The 19,045-nt window shown below is 40.5% G+C and overlaps 2 protein-coding genes across 41 annotated transcripts in view; both read left to right on the top strand.

The window, feature by feature from the left end:
• Window positions 1–390: 390 nt before the first annotated feature.
• dcaf13 (ddb1 and cul4 associated factor 13) lies at window positions 391–10,622 on the top strand. Its single transcript, XM_058648731.1, has 11 exons — window positions 391–590; window positions 1,319–1,518; window positions 1,619–1,726; window positions 1,845–1,934; window positions 2,019–2,174; window positions 2,278–2,355; window positions 2,431–2,513; window positions 2,688–2,852; window positions 4,439–4,574; window positions 8,608–8,771; window positions 9,282–10,622. The coding sequence occupies exons 1-11, from the start codon at window positions 521–523 to the stop codon at window positions 9,367–9,369; spliced, it is 1,338 nt and encodes a 445-aa protein (XP_058504714.1). The 5' UTR covers window positions 391–520; the 3' UTR covers window positions 9,370–10,622.
• A 734-nt stretch (window positions 10,623–11,356) lies between these two features.
• The window catches only part of rims2a (regulating synaptic membrane exocytosis 2a), a 120,536-nt gene continuing 112,847 nt past the window's right edge, over window positions 11,357–19,045 (top strand). For 23 of the 40 annotated variants that reach the window (XM_058648843.1, XM_058648847.1, XM_058648879.1 and 20 more), the window contains exons 1-2: window positions 11,358–11,623; window positions 12,186–12,404. In XM_058648843.1, coding sequence (XP_058504826.1) covers window positions 12,202–12,404 — 203 coding nt within the window. In that variant the 5' untranslated portion in view covers window positions 11,358–11,623; window positions 12,186–12,201. Of the gene's footprint in view, window positions 11,624–12,185; window positions 12,405–19,045 lie in introns of all 40 variants that reach the window. The other 17 variants (XM_058648826.1, XM_058648830.1, XM_058648832.1 and 14 more) reach the window with 2 other exon arrangements.

A 19,045-nucleotide genomic window follows, 5' to 3' on the forward strand; every position in this document is an offset into this window, starting at 1 on the left:
TGGCTTCATTGAATAAAGTATCACACTTGAATAACGCTGTAGTCAAACCAATAAAAGACACTCTATAGCTCTTCCCCTCACGTTTTTTATACTCATATGTTGTAAATGATGACATAGCAGATGTATACGCTATTCTACTTTATTTGAACATAACATAACGTCACTTGAAAGTAGGATTCATGCTCTGTACTTGCGCATGTAGTCGTGGTGTCGTCTGTCTATAATACAGACATTAATTTCTGATTGTATTGTTTGCACAATAGCTTGTTTTCATGTATGAATAATTTAAATAACAATGTACATCATATTTTATTGCTTTGCCAATTCTTTTTCCGGTCCTCCTCGTGCAAAATGTCGACACTTCCTTATTCAGTGACGCAATCGGGAGGACTGACATCCCACAATGCAACGCGGCGCCACACTCTCCTCCTTCGTATCCACACATGCCTGCCAACATTTTTTAAATTTAAAGTAATCCCGATCGTGTTCTAGTGTGTTTTTACTCACACCGTGCGACCAAATGAAAGTTAAAGTCCTCTCGAGGAACCCGGACGATTATGTCCGGGAAACAAAGCTAGACATTCAACGTGGTAAGTTAAATACTTCAACACACGTCGTATGCCAAGGGGTAAACACAGTTTGGCTAGCAGAATGCTAGCTATTTACTGTGTACATGTGTAATGTCGTAAATAATGCCACTTGCAGCGTTTGAGTCTTTTTTTATTTGTGAATGTGACATATCTATCGTTTAATATGAAAGGGGTTGTAGCTACATTTCAAATAATCAACCAGGGGCAATTATTAGCACTACTTAAGAGGTTGCTGAGTGAAAAATGTGTGATACATGTCGTATAACATGTGTGGAGGTGCCACGAAAGTTAAGACAAAACAAGGTAAAGGTAAATTAGAGTATACATACATTCTTAACAAATAGACACATTGAGCAATTACAAATCGTATCGTCACCGGCCACTGTATTAGGTACAAAGGACACTTAATAAACTGGCAGGCTGTTTGTTGTAACCCATCTGCTACAACATATTTAAGTTTTGATGCATACCTTTTAAAGAAACTCTTGTTTTAATCCCAGTAGTTCAAAGTTTCTAAAATACTCTGACCAGCCTGTCTCAGACCAACAACCTTTGCCACACTCAAAGTCATTTTTTCATGACCAAATGCCCTGAGTTGCTGCTATGTGGCCGCCTGATTAGATATTTGTATTAACAAACAGTTGCACATGTGTACCCAATTAAGTGGCTAGTAACCATACAAGTGAAATGAATTGTTGCTCATTAACTATTGCTTTCTCTGGCCTCAGTCCCTAGGAATTATGACCCAACACTGCATCCTTTCGAGGTGAACAGAGAATACATCCGGGCTCTGAATGCCACGAAGCTGGAGCGGGTGTTTGCCAAGCCATTCCTGACATCTCTGGATGGACACAGAGATGGTGTGAACTGCATGGCCAAGCATACCAAAAGCCTCTCTACTCTCCTGTCTGGTTCCTGTGATGGAGAGGTGACTGTGGCCAAAATTCCTGACTGTAATTTAGTTTGTTGTGATGTGAAATGTGACATCATATACACAACACTGACAGATTGTTTAATTTGACTTGCAGGTGAAAATGTGGGATCTTACCAAGCGTGAATGTGTCCGCACACTCCAAGCACATGAAGGTTTTGTTCGGGGAATGGTTGTCGGCTATTGTGGAACTTTCTTCTATACGGTGATTGATACCATTTAAAATACCCATGTAAATGTTTCAGACTTAAACGTGTCTTTAAACTGACCTTTTAATACATTTTTTTACACATTTTTTACACATTGACAATCTCTCATAACAGACTGGTGATGACAAAACAATCAAGAAATGGAAAATGGAGGCTCCAGGTTATGGAGAGGAAGAAGAACCACTCAACACTATTTTAGGCAAGGTATGATCAGTAATTATATGTCATTTGTTTAACATTGCACTGGGTCGCATTATGGCTATAGTTTAAATACTTGTCCTTTTGTAGACTGTGTTCACAGGACTAGACCATCACCGGAAGGACGGTGTGTTTGCAACGTGTGGCCAGCAGGTGGACATCTGGGATGAGCAAAGGAGTACTCCAATTCGTTCTTTCACGTGGGGTGTTGACAGCTTTAGCTGTGTCCGCTTCAACCCAGTGGAGGTAAGAGCCCACCACCACCCTCACACAACAGTGTCTCTTTGTTTAAACTTCCATTTGTGGGTCTAATAGGAGGCTTAGTTAAAGCTGCCACATCTTCCCACAGACAGAACTTCTTGCAAGCTGTGCCTCTGACAGAAGTATAGTCCTGTATGACATGAGAGAATCTGCACCTCTCAAAAAGGTAGGGGGACATCATTACATTGATGAAAGAATTTAATTTGCTCTCGATTGTAGCTAATGCATGTTTTTATTTCAGGTTATCATGACAATGAGAAGTAATACATTATGCTGGAACCCTATGGAAGCATATCACTTCACCTGTTCAAATGAGGACTATAAGTGAGTCAATACTTTTATCATAGTGTTTGTATTTTAAGAATATCCTTCTGTTTGAAAAATGTTTAGACTTTGTGTAGACAAGTTATTCATGTTATGGTTTGTAGTCACTGCTACTTTTTCTTTTTGAAAAATGAGCGTTGTCATAACAGTGATAAATGTTTTTTTCACCACCAGCCTCTACACATATGACATGAGGTATCTGAAACGGCCAGCCACAGTGCACATGGACCATGTGTCTGCAGTGCTGGATGTTGACTACTCCCCCACTGGGAAGGAGTTTGTATCTGCCAGTTTCGACAAGACCATACGCATCTTTCTCAAGGACGGTGGCCACAGTAGGTCAGTAACACTAGATTTATATCACCACCCAGGTCTACTGTGGGTTAGGGTTACCCGACATTGTTACTGGTCTGTGGACATGAAGCTTCTCTCACAGTGGAATCAACTGTATGCTTTCGTTTTAGCTGATAGTATTTATTGGTCTATTTAAAAGTCATTATCAGAACAAGATGACCAGATCACTAGTATTTACTTTATTGAGCTAGGTAATCCTTATCACTCTGTCAATCTTTAAGTAAGTTGGTAAAAGTGTGTTTCTGAGTACAAACTAGTGTGTTTTAGCTGATGATACTTTTTAGGGATTGTCACCGATCTTTCCATATTTTAAATAACTATTGTTTTGACACAGTCTGTATATTGTTGTTTGTATTATGGGCTTTTTCATAAGAAAACTGTGAGCACCTCAATGTATATATCAGCAAAGATCATGTGTGAATATTGAAATATTTGTACCTCAGTCCTTCTATTTGGGCTTCCCTGGGCTTTAATAATAGAAGATATTCATTCATATTGTTTTGACAAATGCTAAATATCTGCTGTGAAAATAGCTTATGGTTGTTTGCTGGTTAGCAAAGCTTGTGTGTAAGGAGCTTGTTTTGACCTTCCTAGACCAAACACCAGGCCATTGTTTAGTTGCTATGTGCCAAATGGTACATGCTGTAATGTTTGTGCCCTTACCCAGCTCCAGAACAAATAGTACATGACACGAACGTACAGTTTGTTACAGTAGCTGGGGCATTATCACAGCATGGATGTGTCAGAGCTTAAAACATATAGTTACTGGTACATGCTGAAGTAGCTGTTGAATCACTTGGAACTTGACTGTTTACGGAATATTATATATATATATATTTTTTTCATCCATATGATCCATCTATGTCTTTCACAGCAAATGTTTTGACTTTGTCATAAGCATGGATGCATCTAACAACAGTAATTATAACTCATCATGCTCCAATTAGTCATGCCAGTGGGGAAAGTTATCAGGTGAACCAGTGAAGAGGAAAAGACCAGCTATATATGTAGAAAAAGACGACTACATAAAGAAAGTCAAAGTAACCTTGTAATTGAAGGAGAAATATTTCCTGTTTGAAGTGCACTATAACAGTACAATTTCATGTTATCTAGTACCAATAGTCTGTGACAATAATTATGACCATATTAATGCGTCTACCACTCTAACCATGATGACCAAGAGCCTTCAGCTTTAACAATGTATTCATTATCCAGACCATGTTAAACCTTACCGTAGTTTTGTCAGATCAGAAAACTGCTGCTTCTTTTTTTGAATACTGTTTTGCGACAGTTTCAGAAAACCGAACAATAAGTTAACATAAAAGAAAACATTTCTATGCGTCTTTCTAGAGGACAAGGACACATCTTTTGTCAGAGGATTTGTTGGTGTGACTAAGCACAGATGATATTTGTAGTATTATATTTAAGAAGCCCACTGCTTCAATTGCCACAGCTCTGAGTGATCAGTATTGGAGTTGGTTGTCAGTAGATCTCGATTCTGTGCTTGTGCTTTTTAAAGAAAAACATTGTATTTCTATCTTTTTTGTTACTTTCTTTTTTTTGAAATTCAGGGAGGTTTACCACACAAAGCGCATGCAGCACGTCATCTGCGTAAAGTGGTCGGCCGACAACAAGTACATCCTAAGCGGATCCGACGAAATGAACATCCGCCTGTGGAAAGCCAACGCAGCAGAGAAACTAGGAGTGGTAAGTTCTACCCATGGTCCTGCCTCATCTTCTCTATGTCACACAACTACTTTCATGCATATTGATTTCAACTTGCTTCTTTCTGGCTGCTTCTTTATAATTCCTCATCATAATGTCTCTCGCTGATCAATAGCTGTAATTCCCTCTTCTGTCTGACATTCTGTATACAGTAACGCCTTCCAGTGCATTACCTGATCGTGCTTTATGAGTTAGCTGCATTTCTGTGACATAGCCATGGCCCGGTGCCCATCTCAGCAGGATAAGGGTGGGTGACAATGCCAGAAGCTACGGCACCACTGGTGCCAAGTGCCCTGATGGATGCTGACTGAGGGTAGAATCACTCTCATTAAGTACACTGTACCAGTTGGCACAGCAGCCCTTGTGGCAGGTGAAGGTCCAAAAAAAACTATAGAGCATGAAATGTTGATAGAGAAACCACCAGTAAAATATTATATTTGAGGACTTCATCCTCTTCCAGACACGTCCCTGTTCTCTCTTAATAACTTTGTTATTGGCCACCCCATGTCTTTTATTAGATTTTATAATCTTTGTCAGCACAAACAATATTGTCAGTGTCATTTAATGTTCCACAAACTCAGCAGTAGCACACCAGTAAAACGTTGGGAAGTGTGTCAGTGAACCAAATACCAGTCATGGCTCAGTAATAGAGACCAGTGGCGTCTTGCGTGCCATCCCGAGCAGCCATCTTTCTCTTTCTAATCGGATTCACTCTTACTTATTCTCTTAATGCAGCTTCAGAGTGGAAAATTGCCCTGCTTTTGGCACTTGTTTTACTGTCACTGTGTAAGAGAAGATTTATTTGCAAGCTTTGCACTTAAAGAGATCAGACAAGTGGTGCTCCTATCAGCAGTTTAAATGGGCCAATCACTTAAAGCAGGCTACTCTGACCATAATGAAGCATTAACAATCAAGTTGTACTTTAATTATCAAGAAATGCTGAGATGCTGAATCAAGGCTTTGCATCACACTAAACTATGGGATGACTTCTCTATCAGCTGAGGCATCCACCTTTCATTTATTTTTACTCTTTCTGGACTTAAGTAGTAACCATTGAATCTGGTGTAAATTAAATCCTTTGTATTTAAGGCCTAAGGTGTGTTGAACTCCTGTTTATTCCTTTTTAAGACAGCTGACTTTTCGCTACCTGTTGATTCAAGGGTAGAAATCATATTTAATCTCTTTAAAAACACTTGCATAATTGACAGTGATGTCTTCGGGCTTCCCTCTAGTCCATAGATCAAATACATATATTAAAAATAACTAGATATGTCAAAATGTTTACAGTTTAATTAAATAAACAGACGTAAAGGGGTAGATGTGAAACGATTTCTAGGTTTGTCCTTTATGAGACATTGCACTTGTTAAGTCAAAGAACATGGTTGATCTATGATCAATGTTGGCAGTAACACAGCATTCAGAGCTCAGTACCATGTCACTTTAGTTATGTGGGAAATAAACTTTGTGGACACTTTGTCAGGCACACAATCAGCTTTTACACAAACCTGAGAGCAAGAGAACAAGAAGGTGAACAAATGAATTATGACCGTTTCTGGTGTAATTGATATAATAATTGGACCAACTCAGTACAGTAAGGGAGTACTGACATTTCAGAGCTTTCTCTTTTGATTGTACACCCATGTCTGGTTTGACATATCTTAGAAGTGTAAAAGTGACGGTGACTCCTGCTCTCACTGTATGGTGCAGTTTATTGTCAAGATATCATCTATAAAGTGGACATTGCCTGACCCTAGTTGTAGCCCAGTAAAGTTGTTAGTAAAAAAAAAGAAGAGTAGATTAGCCTGTTCTTTTTCAGCCGTGAAAAAAAAGGCCTGACACTTTTCACTTGGTCTCTCTATTCATCTGTCTTTATGTTGCACTCATTAATCTTTAGCAGCTTTTTTGTCACTGTGGTGCATTGTGCTGCTTATAATGAAGTTAAACCTTTAAAAAAAAAAACAAGAGTCAAGCATCTTCCTCTGCTTTTTCTATATCTAGCCTGATGACATCATATGATCACTGTATTTAGCAGGCTACCCATGTGGGTATCTTGGTCGGGGAGCTGGTACAGTCGAACAGGATCAGCATCTAACAGGTCTTCTTCCACAAATTAAATCAAAGACAAATCATGGCTTTAATTAGAATAAAAGCCCTCGAGGAGGGAACGCTGCACAGAGGCAAGTCCGACTAACTGCTGCTTTTTATGAGAGATGGAGATGGAGAGGGAGGGATGTCGTTTAGCTGCTGTCTTCACTTTTTTATGGACATTCGATTCAGTTTTGAGGTTACTGCTTACTGTACCTTTTTAGTTTATGATGTAGAACACAAACACCATAACTGTCAGTGACTACACAAATGCATTTTTTTTCTCTCCTTCCATGTAGTATTTTAGTCAAACTTGTGTTAGTACTTGTAGTTCAATAACAAACTCCAGATTTACAAATTTGTAATTCAAATTAAAAACTTACCCTGGGAATTCCAGATGCAAGAAATTATATTTCATTTTCATGCAACAGATAAAAATACAACAATATTTTGAATACATGCAATGAAGCCACAGACTCTTCAGGGTTAATAACGGAGTGGGCTCTCAACTTCAGAAGAATGCCTTTAGGAAAAGACTGCACAAAAAAAACAAACAGAATTAGCCTTTAGTACAACCATATCAAACTGTGCGTGTTCAAACACACAGCAACCAGATTAATGTATTTTTGACCCTTTAAAGTCAAAAAGATGTGGAGGATGAGTGAGCCTACAAAAAACCTTCACATCACATTCATGATTTCTGGTTTTAATGTCAGTTATGACAGTCTCAGCAGCAACGTTTGAAACCTGCTTGTCTTTTTCCCCGGTGTAAGCCTTCTCGTATCCAAATGAAGAAATACGAAGCCACAGACGGTAATTTATTAGCTTAGCACAAACACTGCTGGAAACTGGTGGAAGCAGTTTGCTTGGCTCTGCCCCAAAATAATAAAATCCACCTGCTGGCACATCTTAAGTTCACTGATGTGTTGTATCTTGTTTGTTTAATCTGCAAAAAATCAAACATTTGCAGAATAATGAATGTTGTGTGCCAGACTATTACTTAGCCAGGTGCAATAGCGACAACTGGAAAAAACCCAGCGGACATCACGACAAAGATGAAAGTATATGTTGGGGCTAAGGCGATGTCGTTGATCGGCGTAGCCCTAAAACATATTTTTTTAGCAGTACATATCTTTTTAAATAACAATATACAACTTTTTAAACCTTAAATAACAGTTTCATGGTAAATCCTGTTAATTAATTTCTGATTTGTAATGGGGAGTGTGGAGCCTTTTTCATTCCCTTTCTGCACATAAACCTCTGTCCTTGCATTATTTTTGTTTAGTGAGTGAGTTGGAGCATTGTGTGAAGTGTGGAGCTTAAACATCGGAGACTCAAACTGCTGGAATTTAGGCCCAGTAAATTCAAGAATGTTGAAATGAGTTCAGCTAAACAGACTTTACGTCATCAAACATCTTCTTTGATTGTAACATGTTTGCTACGGTGACGGGGCTTCCATCAAAAGTTAGTTCTACTCCAATCTCCTGCCGGCTCCCGATCCAAATCCTGTTAACCTCCAAGTCATCTCATGTGATGATAACTCTGGATAATCCACAGCGAGTAAATGGGTTGGTTTTCTGCTTCCTGCCTCCTAACCCAGTCGAGGTCCAGCTGCATTACTCATAATATGTGGACAGCAAAAAGAGGACGTCGGGATCCAATTCTCCGGACATGATCTTGAGTTAATATCTGAAAATGGCCACAGCACAGCTTTTAAGAAAAACATGCTGAGGATGCTGCTTGACTAGGATAGTGCTGTGTAATGAGCAGTGTGTCTTCTAGCCTAAACCATCTTTGTGCTCCTCATCTCATCGTCTTTCTCTGCTTCCTTTTTAATTGCGTTGCCTATTACTCCACTCTCCTCTTTTTCTTCTTTACTTTTCCAAACATTCCTCTTAATTTTTATCCATGTCCCTCTGATGTCCTTTAGCTGGCCCCTAGAGAAAGGCGAGCCACTAACTACAGTGAGAAGTTGAAGGAGAAGTACCAGCACCACCCTCAGGTCCGACGCATTGCCCGCCACCGACATCTACCCAAGAACATCCACCACCAGAGCAAAGAGCTGCGGGTTATGAGAGAGTCTCGCCAAAGGAAGTAAGTGTTCACCGTTTCTCCTCTTATTGTCAGTGACCGGTACTTTAGCTACAGGTTTAGCATGAATGAATTCCCCCCCCCCCCACATGTCCATGTAACCATGACACCAGGGTATTTCACATCTATGACATCACACTGACCTAATGGAAAATCTCAGCGATAGCACCGACCAAATCTGTCTGCATCGCTCTCGCATGCATGTTTAAAGCTGGTTTGGACTGTTGTCTCAGTTTGTCCTCTGGTCCGGTGATTCATAGCTCAGTGTGTGGCTCTGCTTTGTAATTACTGGCTGCACTGGGAGATGTGTCAGATGTGTGTGTTTGGACTTGTGAATGATTTACTATTTATGTGTAATGCATTATTTTCAGGGTACATTAGTGCGGTCGGTGACGCAGGTGTTGGGTCAATACTCTCATATTCATTCTCTTCCTCCTCCCTCGTCACTGTTTGCCGATGCTCCCCCTCCCTCCCCTTGTGAATATTCTCAATCTCCTCTTCTTTGTTTTTTAGGGAGAGGAACGTCCTCAAGCACAGCAAACCAGGCAGTGTTCCTTTCGTGTCTGAGAGGGAGAAGCACGTGGTCACTGTTGTGAAATAAAGACAACTGGAGAAGAGTAGAAGACCCAGGGAGATGAGGTGGTGCTTCAGATCACACCAATTTGGACCTTTTTCACAAAACCCAATCTTGAGAATTAAAAAAAAAAACATATTACAATTTATATACAACTTGTTATTGTGGGACAGTGGACATTCATGTTTAATTTCAAGGACACTGACTACAACCATACATAAATCAAGAACAATAGAGAAGTAATGCTCTTTAATGGGTTTTAATCACGTGTGCCATAAAGTAGGACATAATAAACTGAAAATTCTTTCCCATGGTACCTTAATCTCCATCACACTATTTTTTTTTTTATTGAATGAAGTTCAAGAAATGCTCAACTGTTTGTTACCAAAACTGATGCTTAAAACACAGGTTTTTTTTTAGGTCTGGTCTGAACAAGCTCACAGCCTCCTCATCCTCCTCTTCCTCCTTGTTGCAACACTTTTCAATTTTCAACACATCCGTTCTTGACGAACTCTCACCCAACTTACACACTCGGTTACAAACGTTGTCCACGCTGGACGATCGCACGGAATCTTCAAGGAACATTTTGGAAATGCGCGGGTTGATTTTTATAAATATGTAGTTTCATTATTGTTCATCCATTAACTGTTGAACAAAGGCAAAGCCAAATGTTTACAAGCGAACATTTACTTCTCAGTCTTATATTATATTTCATCTTAAAATCTGTATGTACAGGACTGATGTGTGTTTATAATAAACATGTTTGTTGTGGGAAAATTAATCCCTGGAAAGAATAATGATCCCCTTTCATTCAGAATTGAAACCTGGTGTTTGACAGTAGCAAATCACTGCTGCTGGTGCTAATTTACTTACAACGCTTATCAGGTAGCGGCTCTATCCTCTTAATGTTGTCCTTCTAATCCTATCATCACTGCAGGCTGAGGGAGGCAGAATGCACTGGCTGGCTTTAAAGCATCTTTTATCTGGGGTCAAGGGCTGAGAAATACAAGATGGGATTGGTGTCACCTCAGGAGTAGAGGTGGAGAGAGAACTTTGGTTTTACTATAATTTAAAACCACACTGAACATGATAATCTGGATTCTGAAATTCTTTGATATTCTGATTTGAGAAGTATAACTGATTGCTTCTGCAGTTAATGTCGATATGTGGCTACCTTTATTTAGGAGTTCATGTTTTTGGACTGTTTATGTCTTTGTGTGTGTTATGGGATAAACCTGTTTAACCTTTTGAGCGGATTTGATAAAGTTTACAGTTTTTGGTTTGGTTTTTTTCCACATGAGCATTTTTTATATTTTCATTCGTTTTTCAAAACATAATCTGGAGATTATTATGAAACGAAATCATGCATATGGAATCTATGGACATGGAGAATTTGGTAAGGATCTAGGTCTGAATTTTAAGCAATGGTGTTTATCTGCTCTAAGTTTAGTTTACAATAGGTAAAGTGTATTAGGTGTTCTCAAAATGTAGAAGTTTTCAAATCTTAAATGGGAGTCAATGAAGAACTTTGATTTAGTAAAATAGAAAAATTATTTATTAAAAATTATTTATTAATTCAGAAGTAACTTAAGTGCATTTTGACTTGGCAGTCAGAATAATTTTCAGCTTGTTTTTTTTGCATTTTCAAATGTATTTGTATTTGATAAAATAGAGCTTCATAACATCAGATAATATTGACAGTGTTCACACCGTTTGAGCTTTTCTTCCGTCAGCACAGTTTGTCACTATTTACACCTGCAGCTACACCAACTGTCACCAGTCATCTCTTGTATTTATGTCCCCACTTTACATTTGGCTCCATGCACAGTCCTCATCATCCTGTTATGAAATATGCGTGATGCTCCAGCTGCACACATCGGCTCTCGATTCCAGTCCGTGTTTTACTGACTGCTGTGTCTTCCTGCTGTCAATGAACATCCAGCGCGTCCTCTGGCCTTTTTTTTTTTCTTCTTCTTCTACGTGTTTCCATCGCTCCGCCCTCTTCTTCCTATCTGGATTTTTTTGTGTGTGCCTCCTCTCCCTCTCTCTTACTCACTCTCCCCTCTCATTGCATCCATTTTTTGTGCATTTAAGAAATCTCCAAGAATAATCAACCTGGAGGAAAGCGAGCTGAGCAGAGTGACAGCGGAGGGTTAAGGAGCTCCAAAGGAAAACAAACGAGGACGGACCGGGCATCTTTTATTCCAGTATGCGAGTGAAACCTCTCTGAAGAATGGCAGCGATGGGTTAGACAGGATTTACCATGACTGCAAAATAAAAGGCAGGAGTAATTTTATGAATATAATTCTTATTATTCTTATTGTTAGTTTGATCATTTCTCTTCCTCTGCTTGTTTTCCCTGGATGGATGGACGGATGGCTTGTGGTTGGATTACCTGATAGATGGTGGTGTGTAGCCTACAGCCTGTGCCTCTTGTTCGGGATCATTTATACCGTCACTGGTGTGGTGTTCTTTCCTGTTTTAGGGAATTTTCATATGTGATTTTTGTGCGTTTGAATGGTGCGGATTTCACTTCTGTTTGCAGTCAAACAGCCATCACTCAGCTGCGGCACACATTGATAACCGGATCATGAGTTTTGGTTAAAGTCTGTAATCATGTTTTGTGCTACTTACTGCAGCAAACTAATAATAACAATAATAATGCATGTATGGTGGTACGCATTATGGGATGTCAGTGTCGGTGCCTGCAGCAACACCCGACCACTAATGTCACTTCCGACCGCACTGAAATGTAAAAGCATGTCTCTTGTACATGTAGCCAGGATGCAGGTCATGGTGGTGATGGTGCTTTTATGCTTTTCACTTTTAATTTCCCTCTGCAGCCACTGTGTGTAAAAGATGTCTGCTCCACACGGGCCCCGGGGCGGCGCTGGCCCTGCTGCTGCCGCTGCCGCCGCCGCTGCTGCTGCTTCTGCCTCAGCGGCCGGCGCCATGCCGGAGCTGCCGGACCTCAGCCACCTCACCGAGGAGGAGAGGAAGATCATCCTCGGTGTCATGGACCGACAGAAGAAAGAGGAAGCGAACGAGCAGTCGATGTTAAAGTAAGAGAGCAAAGAAAAGGGTGGCAGCAGCCCCGAGTGTTAATATTATTATTATGATTATGATTAGTATTGGTGCTGTTGTTATGGCGTGAATAACTATAACTATGTGACACTGTAGGGTCATGTTTCCTCTTGACATGTTAAGCTTTAACAGCCCACGGTGACCAAGGTGAGGCGAACCTGTTCCCTCGCCTGGTTCATCTTTCCTTGACTCCTCCTCCTCTTCAGGAAACCCTACATTTTAATGGCTGACTATCATTTTTTAATAATGCGGCATACACGCTCCCTCTCTCACACACACTCACACACTCACATCCTGTGTGTGTGTGTGTGTACTTTGTTGTGGTTATAGCTCGATACTCTACTATAATGGGCTGGGTTAGCAGCAGCGGGCGCCATTTTCACGTACAAAAAGCACGCCAAATTGCTTAACCTTTCCCCATTCACGTCACCGAGATTACACAACATGACAGTGGAAAGATCATTTAAGGTCTCCTTTGTGGCGATGGATGGCGCGCGCCGGTTCGTGTGTGTAATTTCAACACTAAATTCTCAGCAGATCCTAACCAGCCCCGTATACACCAGCTTCCTCCTCCTCTTCTGCTCCTCTTGTGTACAGACGTCGCTCGGAGCTGTTTCAGCACCACGGCGCTGTCCACACAGTAGGCTTTTGGCTTTTATTTTTTAAGGTGGACCGGCAGCCTTTTACTTTTCCTGAGCCATAATACCCCTAATTTTTATTTTTATTATGGTGGAATATTGCACCGTGTCGACTTGCTTTGGTTATGAAAACACACTCAGATGATTTGTTCTTAATTAGAAACATATTTGGTTTCACTTTGTGTGGGTTGGCAGGCCCATGAAGGAGTGAGGAGGAGGCCTTACATGTCATTGAAACATGGGGGGGATGCAGGTCTGGCAACCGGACGTAATAGCTCTAGGGAGGCTAACTCACATTAGACTACAGTTTAGGGCTGAACGATTAATCGCAATGTGACAAAGTTGAGATGAAATGTGTGACAGAACAGCATTATGGTGGAATTCTGCCTGGCCCCAAAATATGCTCCTCAGATGTCAAATTATCAACATTTGGATTTTGTGTGTAATTGAAAAAAAAATGATAAGTCGAATCAATTATAATCATATTGCAATAGCTGTCAAAATAATCACAGTCTGATTGTTCTCTACCACATCATTCAGCTCTACTACTAAATACACGTTAATTGCATTTATGAATGACTCGAGTCAAAATCCCTGGCAGGGGCGAGTAATTAAAAACACTTGTTTTGTGATCTCCTCCGCTCCATTTCAGTACCACAGCACAGTACTATAGTCGCATGTATTTGCATTAATTGTGTTGCTCTCAATAGTTTTCTACGGCTCTAGCATGAACAGCAGATTACATTGATGTGTAAATGAAATCAAGTTTCTTGATCCCTGTCGCTGCTCTTGTCGGTGCTGCTTGGTTTTGCAGCCTCCCAGCATGTGAGCTACTGCATGTGTGCCACTATCACTGGGAGCTCTTTAGCAGCATTAGAGCTGTTGTTTTCCATCATCAGGTAAATGTTTGCACTAAGGCAGCATTCCTAATGGAGAGAGAGAGAGAGAGTTAGAGTGAGTTGTGCAATCCCTTTCTGGTGCTGCTGCATGATAAACATGACTCATGTACTCTGAGACATGGCTACCTCAGCCGCTGTGGTGTGTGTGCTGTGTGATTCATCCAGGCCTTTTCCATCTAACTCCCCTTCCTCTTTTTTAATGCCCGCCACATCAATGGCTGATTGTTTTTCCTGTTTTTCTTTGTCTGAGGTAAAGGAGGAGGCTGTCAGTTTTAGTCACTCTTAGACTGGCAGTGATGTCAAAGCTCTTGTCATGATTGAGCTTGGGCAGAAGAGACTGTTCTTTTCCAGAGACATGTCTGACTGACTGTAGCACCATAGTGTTTCTTAAATGATTGTAGGCCACGTAAACCTTTACATACAATGTGTCGAAAGGATGAAGAGGCCTTTTTTAATTATTGATGTAACTTTATTTGCATGGGAATTGTGTTTCCAGAATTACAACCTGGTTACCCGAGGTTTCTATCAACAGAAAAAACGCCTGATGGAAGGTGGATTTAAAGGGCTGGTGGCCACCTTGTTGCTGCTCATTCAGACATTCTGATTGCAGTTTTCTTTAAATATTTTATAGGCTCAAACCATATTGGTTTGGTTTTAATGGGCTTTGTCTATATGTACAGGGTGACTCATCATGAGTCATCATAACCGTAAATCCCCACCTATGAATCACACCAGCACGACATATTTCGGAGCATTCACTGACTCTCGAGTATGAACAACCGCAGTGGATTAACTTTTCATTGAGTGTCTGTGAGCATTTCCTGGCATTGTTGGAAATGAACACCCACATGGAGACATCCAACCCTATACTGCCTACCATTCTGCGCTGTCATGGCCCAATCCTACAGCTGCTTTGGTGGTCGGGAAAGTGGCAGTTAGAACATTGCAGTGTGTAAACTAACAGAGGGAATCCTGGGAGGAGGGAGGGAGGGAGGGATGGACGAGAGAGAGAGAGAGAACGAGGGAGAACGAGGGAGAAGCCTCCAGCTGCAGGGCTTGCCAACTTGCTGTCATCTCACTTGAGGTGCTACAGAGAGTGTGGATGGGAACCCAGTGCTGTTGACTTGCATGTAATTAGCTTACAGCTCCTAGGCTGCTCAGTCTTAGCAGGCCTCTCTGTGTATGTATATATGTATGCATGTACGTGTGTGTCTGCATGTGTTGCACGAAAGAGAAGTTGATTTCTCGAAGTCCTTAAGGTGGAGCACATTCAGACTTCCCACTCCTAAAAAAAACTCCTCAAAGCTGCTATTTATTTAGTTCAGAATCTTAACATTTCTACACACAAAAGCTTTCCGTGCACCAGCAAGTCCCTAAGCAGTCTAACAATGATGATTATTATGGGATCCCCGCTGCCTCCCACCCAGACACTGTGTATCTTGCAGCCAAGCATCAGCTGCCTGTGAAGGGGTTACCCACAGAAAGCCTGGGGCTCCACTTCTCCTTTTCCTCCAGTTCTCCAGGGCCACTTGCTGGTTCTGCTTGGTGGCAAGGGGCGGTTGGAGTGTGGGAGACTGACTTCTTTAGTTCATATTTTCTACCCCATATGGTTCAGCTGTTCTTTCTATTTTCCTCTCGCTACATATTTAACATCCCAGTAAATACTCTTTTGTCAGTGTTAAACTCACGGATCAGGGGACTGTTTTGTTCACTCAGGACCTTCCTTTGTCAGAGCTAATTATACTGACTGCCTTGTACGAGGCACTCCCACTGAGATTCAGCTATTCCAGGCCTCCAAAGTGTCTGCTGGCAATAGAACATTCAGTTTATTATATACTGTATGATGTAAATGTAACATGGCAGTATGGTGAAGATACTGTATACTAATGGATTGTTGGAGGAGTTGGATTCATGTTGTGGTAAAACTGAAGGGCACCACGCCAAGTTAGGAGTACACTTTCATTGATGGGAGGGATTGAAGAGAGAGATAGATGGATAGATAGATGAATGTATTAATCCCCAAAGGGAAACTGATATGTCATAGCAGCCTGGACACGAGGTACAAACACACAATACTTACAGGATTTAAAAAATATTGACAATTAACAGAAGGTGCATCAAAATAGAAAGATAAATACCTATACAATGGGTGCCCAGTTCTCTAGAGTACAAATAATGGTGATTAAAAACTGGGAGTAGAATTACTGAAGTGACCAACTTGGCACAGGCATAATATATAAGTCTATGTTGTTGTAATAATAATAATAATGATAATAATAGAAATAGTTATAATTATAATATAGTATACAATATTAAGTATTTTATAGTATACAATACAGTGATATACAATAATAAATGGTTTAAATCTATGTTAGCATGTAACATAGCTGCGGTGAGAGGTATGAAGGCTGGTGTGTGTGTGTGTGTGTGTGTGTGTGTGTGTGTGTGTGTGTGTGTTCAACAAGAAGAACACTGACCTAGAATTAGCTTTGATTGATCTCATCCCATTTCCTTTTTCTGTTAACCCCTCACCCCCCACTCCACCTCACCGTCCTGGTCATTTATCTGATCTGTGTGCGAGTGTGAGAGAGCTCAGTGTACCAGCTGGAGTCAGAGCCACAGAGAGGCCCAGTGTCCCTGGAGGTTATCGACACACACAGACACACACACTAAAATGCATCCCAAGCTCCTGATATTCCTATCATGTGCTTCCTGTAAAGTACACTTCATTGCAACTTAGCATTGAACAAAGAGTAGGAAGCGATAGAGTCTTTGGTACCATGTGTGACCAGAAACATGAATTAAACAACGCCTCAGTGACCACAAACGGAAGAGGGAAACCTGCGAACACGGACAAACCTAAAACCTTGACAATAGACACTGTGTTTGTTTGCAAACAAGAGAAAAGTTCCAGGACTGACGTGAATTATTTGAAAGAAAAGCTGAAACAACACTTGTACACTCAAATAACAGAACAGTTTTCTTCTCTTTATAAAAAAACCATCTGTACTGAATTAAGTTACCTTCATGTCAATGAAGCACATTCTAATTATAGAGCGAGAGAGATACTTATGTTTGTGAAACGAGGCAAGGCAATGTGTAGAATCTTCCCAATGGACAACATACAGTACAGTATAAAGACACACACACTCTCCCTCTCTGCCGTTCTCTTTCTCCCTTCACTCACTCACCCATGCTCACTTGCCTTCCCATGCAAAGAGCAGATTCAGTCATGAGCATTCTAGTCTCCCATCCCCCATCACTTTCCCCAGGGGAGAGGGAGAGAGAAAGGGAGAGACAGAAGAGAGGACGGTATCTTGACTTAAGCAGAACGCACGCCAGATAAATATGTCATCATGCTAATTAAAGTAACAGTAGTGTGTTTTGGCTATGCGAGGTTGGTTGGCATTTAGTGGAGCTGCACATGAAGTCTACTTCACAACACGTCATCATTTAAATAATGTATAAAATATTCCTCTTATACATTACTCATAAGCAGTGGAAACAACGTTTGATTACAGGTCTTTTGATGCTCTGTTGTTCCTCTACTTTTTATATTTATTTATTTATTTCGCATTTCAGCCATTATCCTACTGTAACTGTTGGAGTGTACTTTCATATGCTCCTCTTCTCCCGCTGCTTGCCATCCAGCGTGTTTTGTATCCTGTACACATTTCCAGTCGGTCAAATAATGGTCGTGATGTAGGGTACAGATTTTCCTTCCGGACGCTGTGTTATTTATTGCCTTTAATGACGAAGTGTTAGTGTTGTGGCTTATTTCGTTGTTGTCAACAAATCACACGAAAAGACCAAAAGCAACTAATCTCTCTACTTTGAGCTCCGTTTTCCCTCCTGAGAAATATTTAGCTGCCAAATGCTCCACTGTTTCCACCACCCAGTTGCAAATATATTGTCAGTCACTGGCCGGGAGCCAGCGCCCTATTTGTTTCCAGAGATTTTTCACTGCTAATAACGGTTGCTATGGCTGAAAATGAGTTTGAGGTTTGTGGCACTCAGCTGAAGTATGGTGTGGGCCATAAAACTAAAACAATTCTCTGTGGATTTGTCAACATGTGCATTTTTTTAACCTATTGTTTGCATTTAAAAAGGTCTGTGGTCTATTTTGAGTTGAGGACTAAAACACATTTGCATAGTATTTAGAGTCCTGGAAACATGACTGTGGATTTATTTAAAAGGCTCATGTCAACATGTCACCCAGGGCAACAGCATGGCTTGATGTTTGTTAAGTTTTTGTTTTTTTGTAAATTATGTTATTTATTTTATCTAATTTAAAAAAGGCAAACAAACAGTCTATGGTCTATGTCCATTATTCCCAAATTTGATCTGAGGGCAGTTGTCCATCATATAATCTATTCAAATCCAGATTATAGTCAATTCCCAAAGGTGTATAGACATAATGCCCAAATTATTCCATAGACAAAATATCTCCAAGATCAGAGATCTTACACTGTACCATTCACTTTTCTGGCTTTTCTTGCTATCATTAGAAGTGTCTGAATCACATCCTCATTTTTTTTAAAGAGAGATGGGATCATTGGCTCTACTAACACCAGCTGACCCAACATCTGTACATACAGCCTTCTAGAACATTTGAATTTAATGGCATTCCAACAAACAATGCAGTCTGGTACCAACACATGATTTGCATTAGGGGCAAGTGTGTTTGGTTTTATACTCACTATACATATACTGAGAAATTATATTGCAGCTCTTTATATCTGTTGCAAACTGAAATACCGGAAGGCAGTCTCAAGACCTCAGCCCGTACATCGTTATCTATTCCAACAATTGTGCACCGTGATGTTCTTAACCATGCACGTTGGCCCACATTCATTTTTAACTTAAGAAACAATTCTATCTAGTGGGTGAGAGTCACACAAAATGTGTCACCTGTAGATATTTGTACAGGTACTTTATTTAATGAGTGATTCAAGTATTGTCCCACTCTCACCCTGACACTAGTTGCTCTTTGCCAAGACGTAAGATCAGGACCAGTTCCATGTTCTGTCCATTTCATTATGAGAAGAATAGGGTGAGTGTTGTGGAATATCTTTGTAAATT

Source organism: Solea solea, chromosome 13 (assembly GCF_958295425.1).
Source record: "Solea solea chromosome 13, fSolSol10.1, whole genome shotgun sequence".
In the NCBI taxonomy this organism is placed as follows: domain Eukaryota; kingdom Metazoa; phylum Chordata; class Actinopteri; order Pleuronectiformes; family Soleidae; genus Solea; species Solea solea.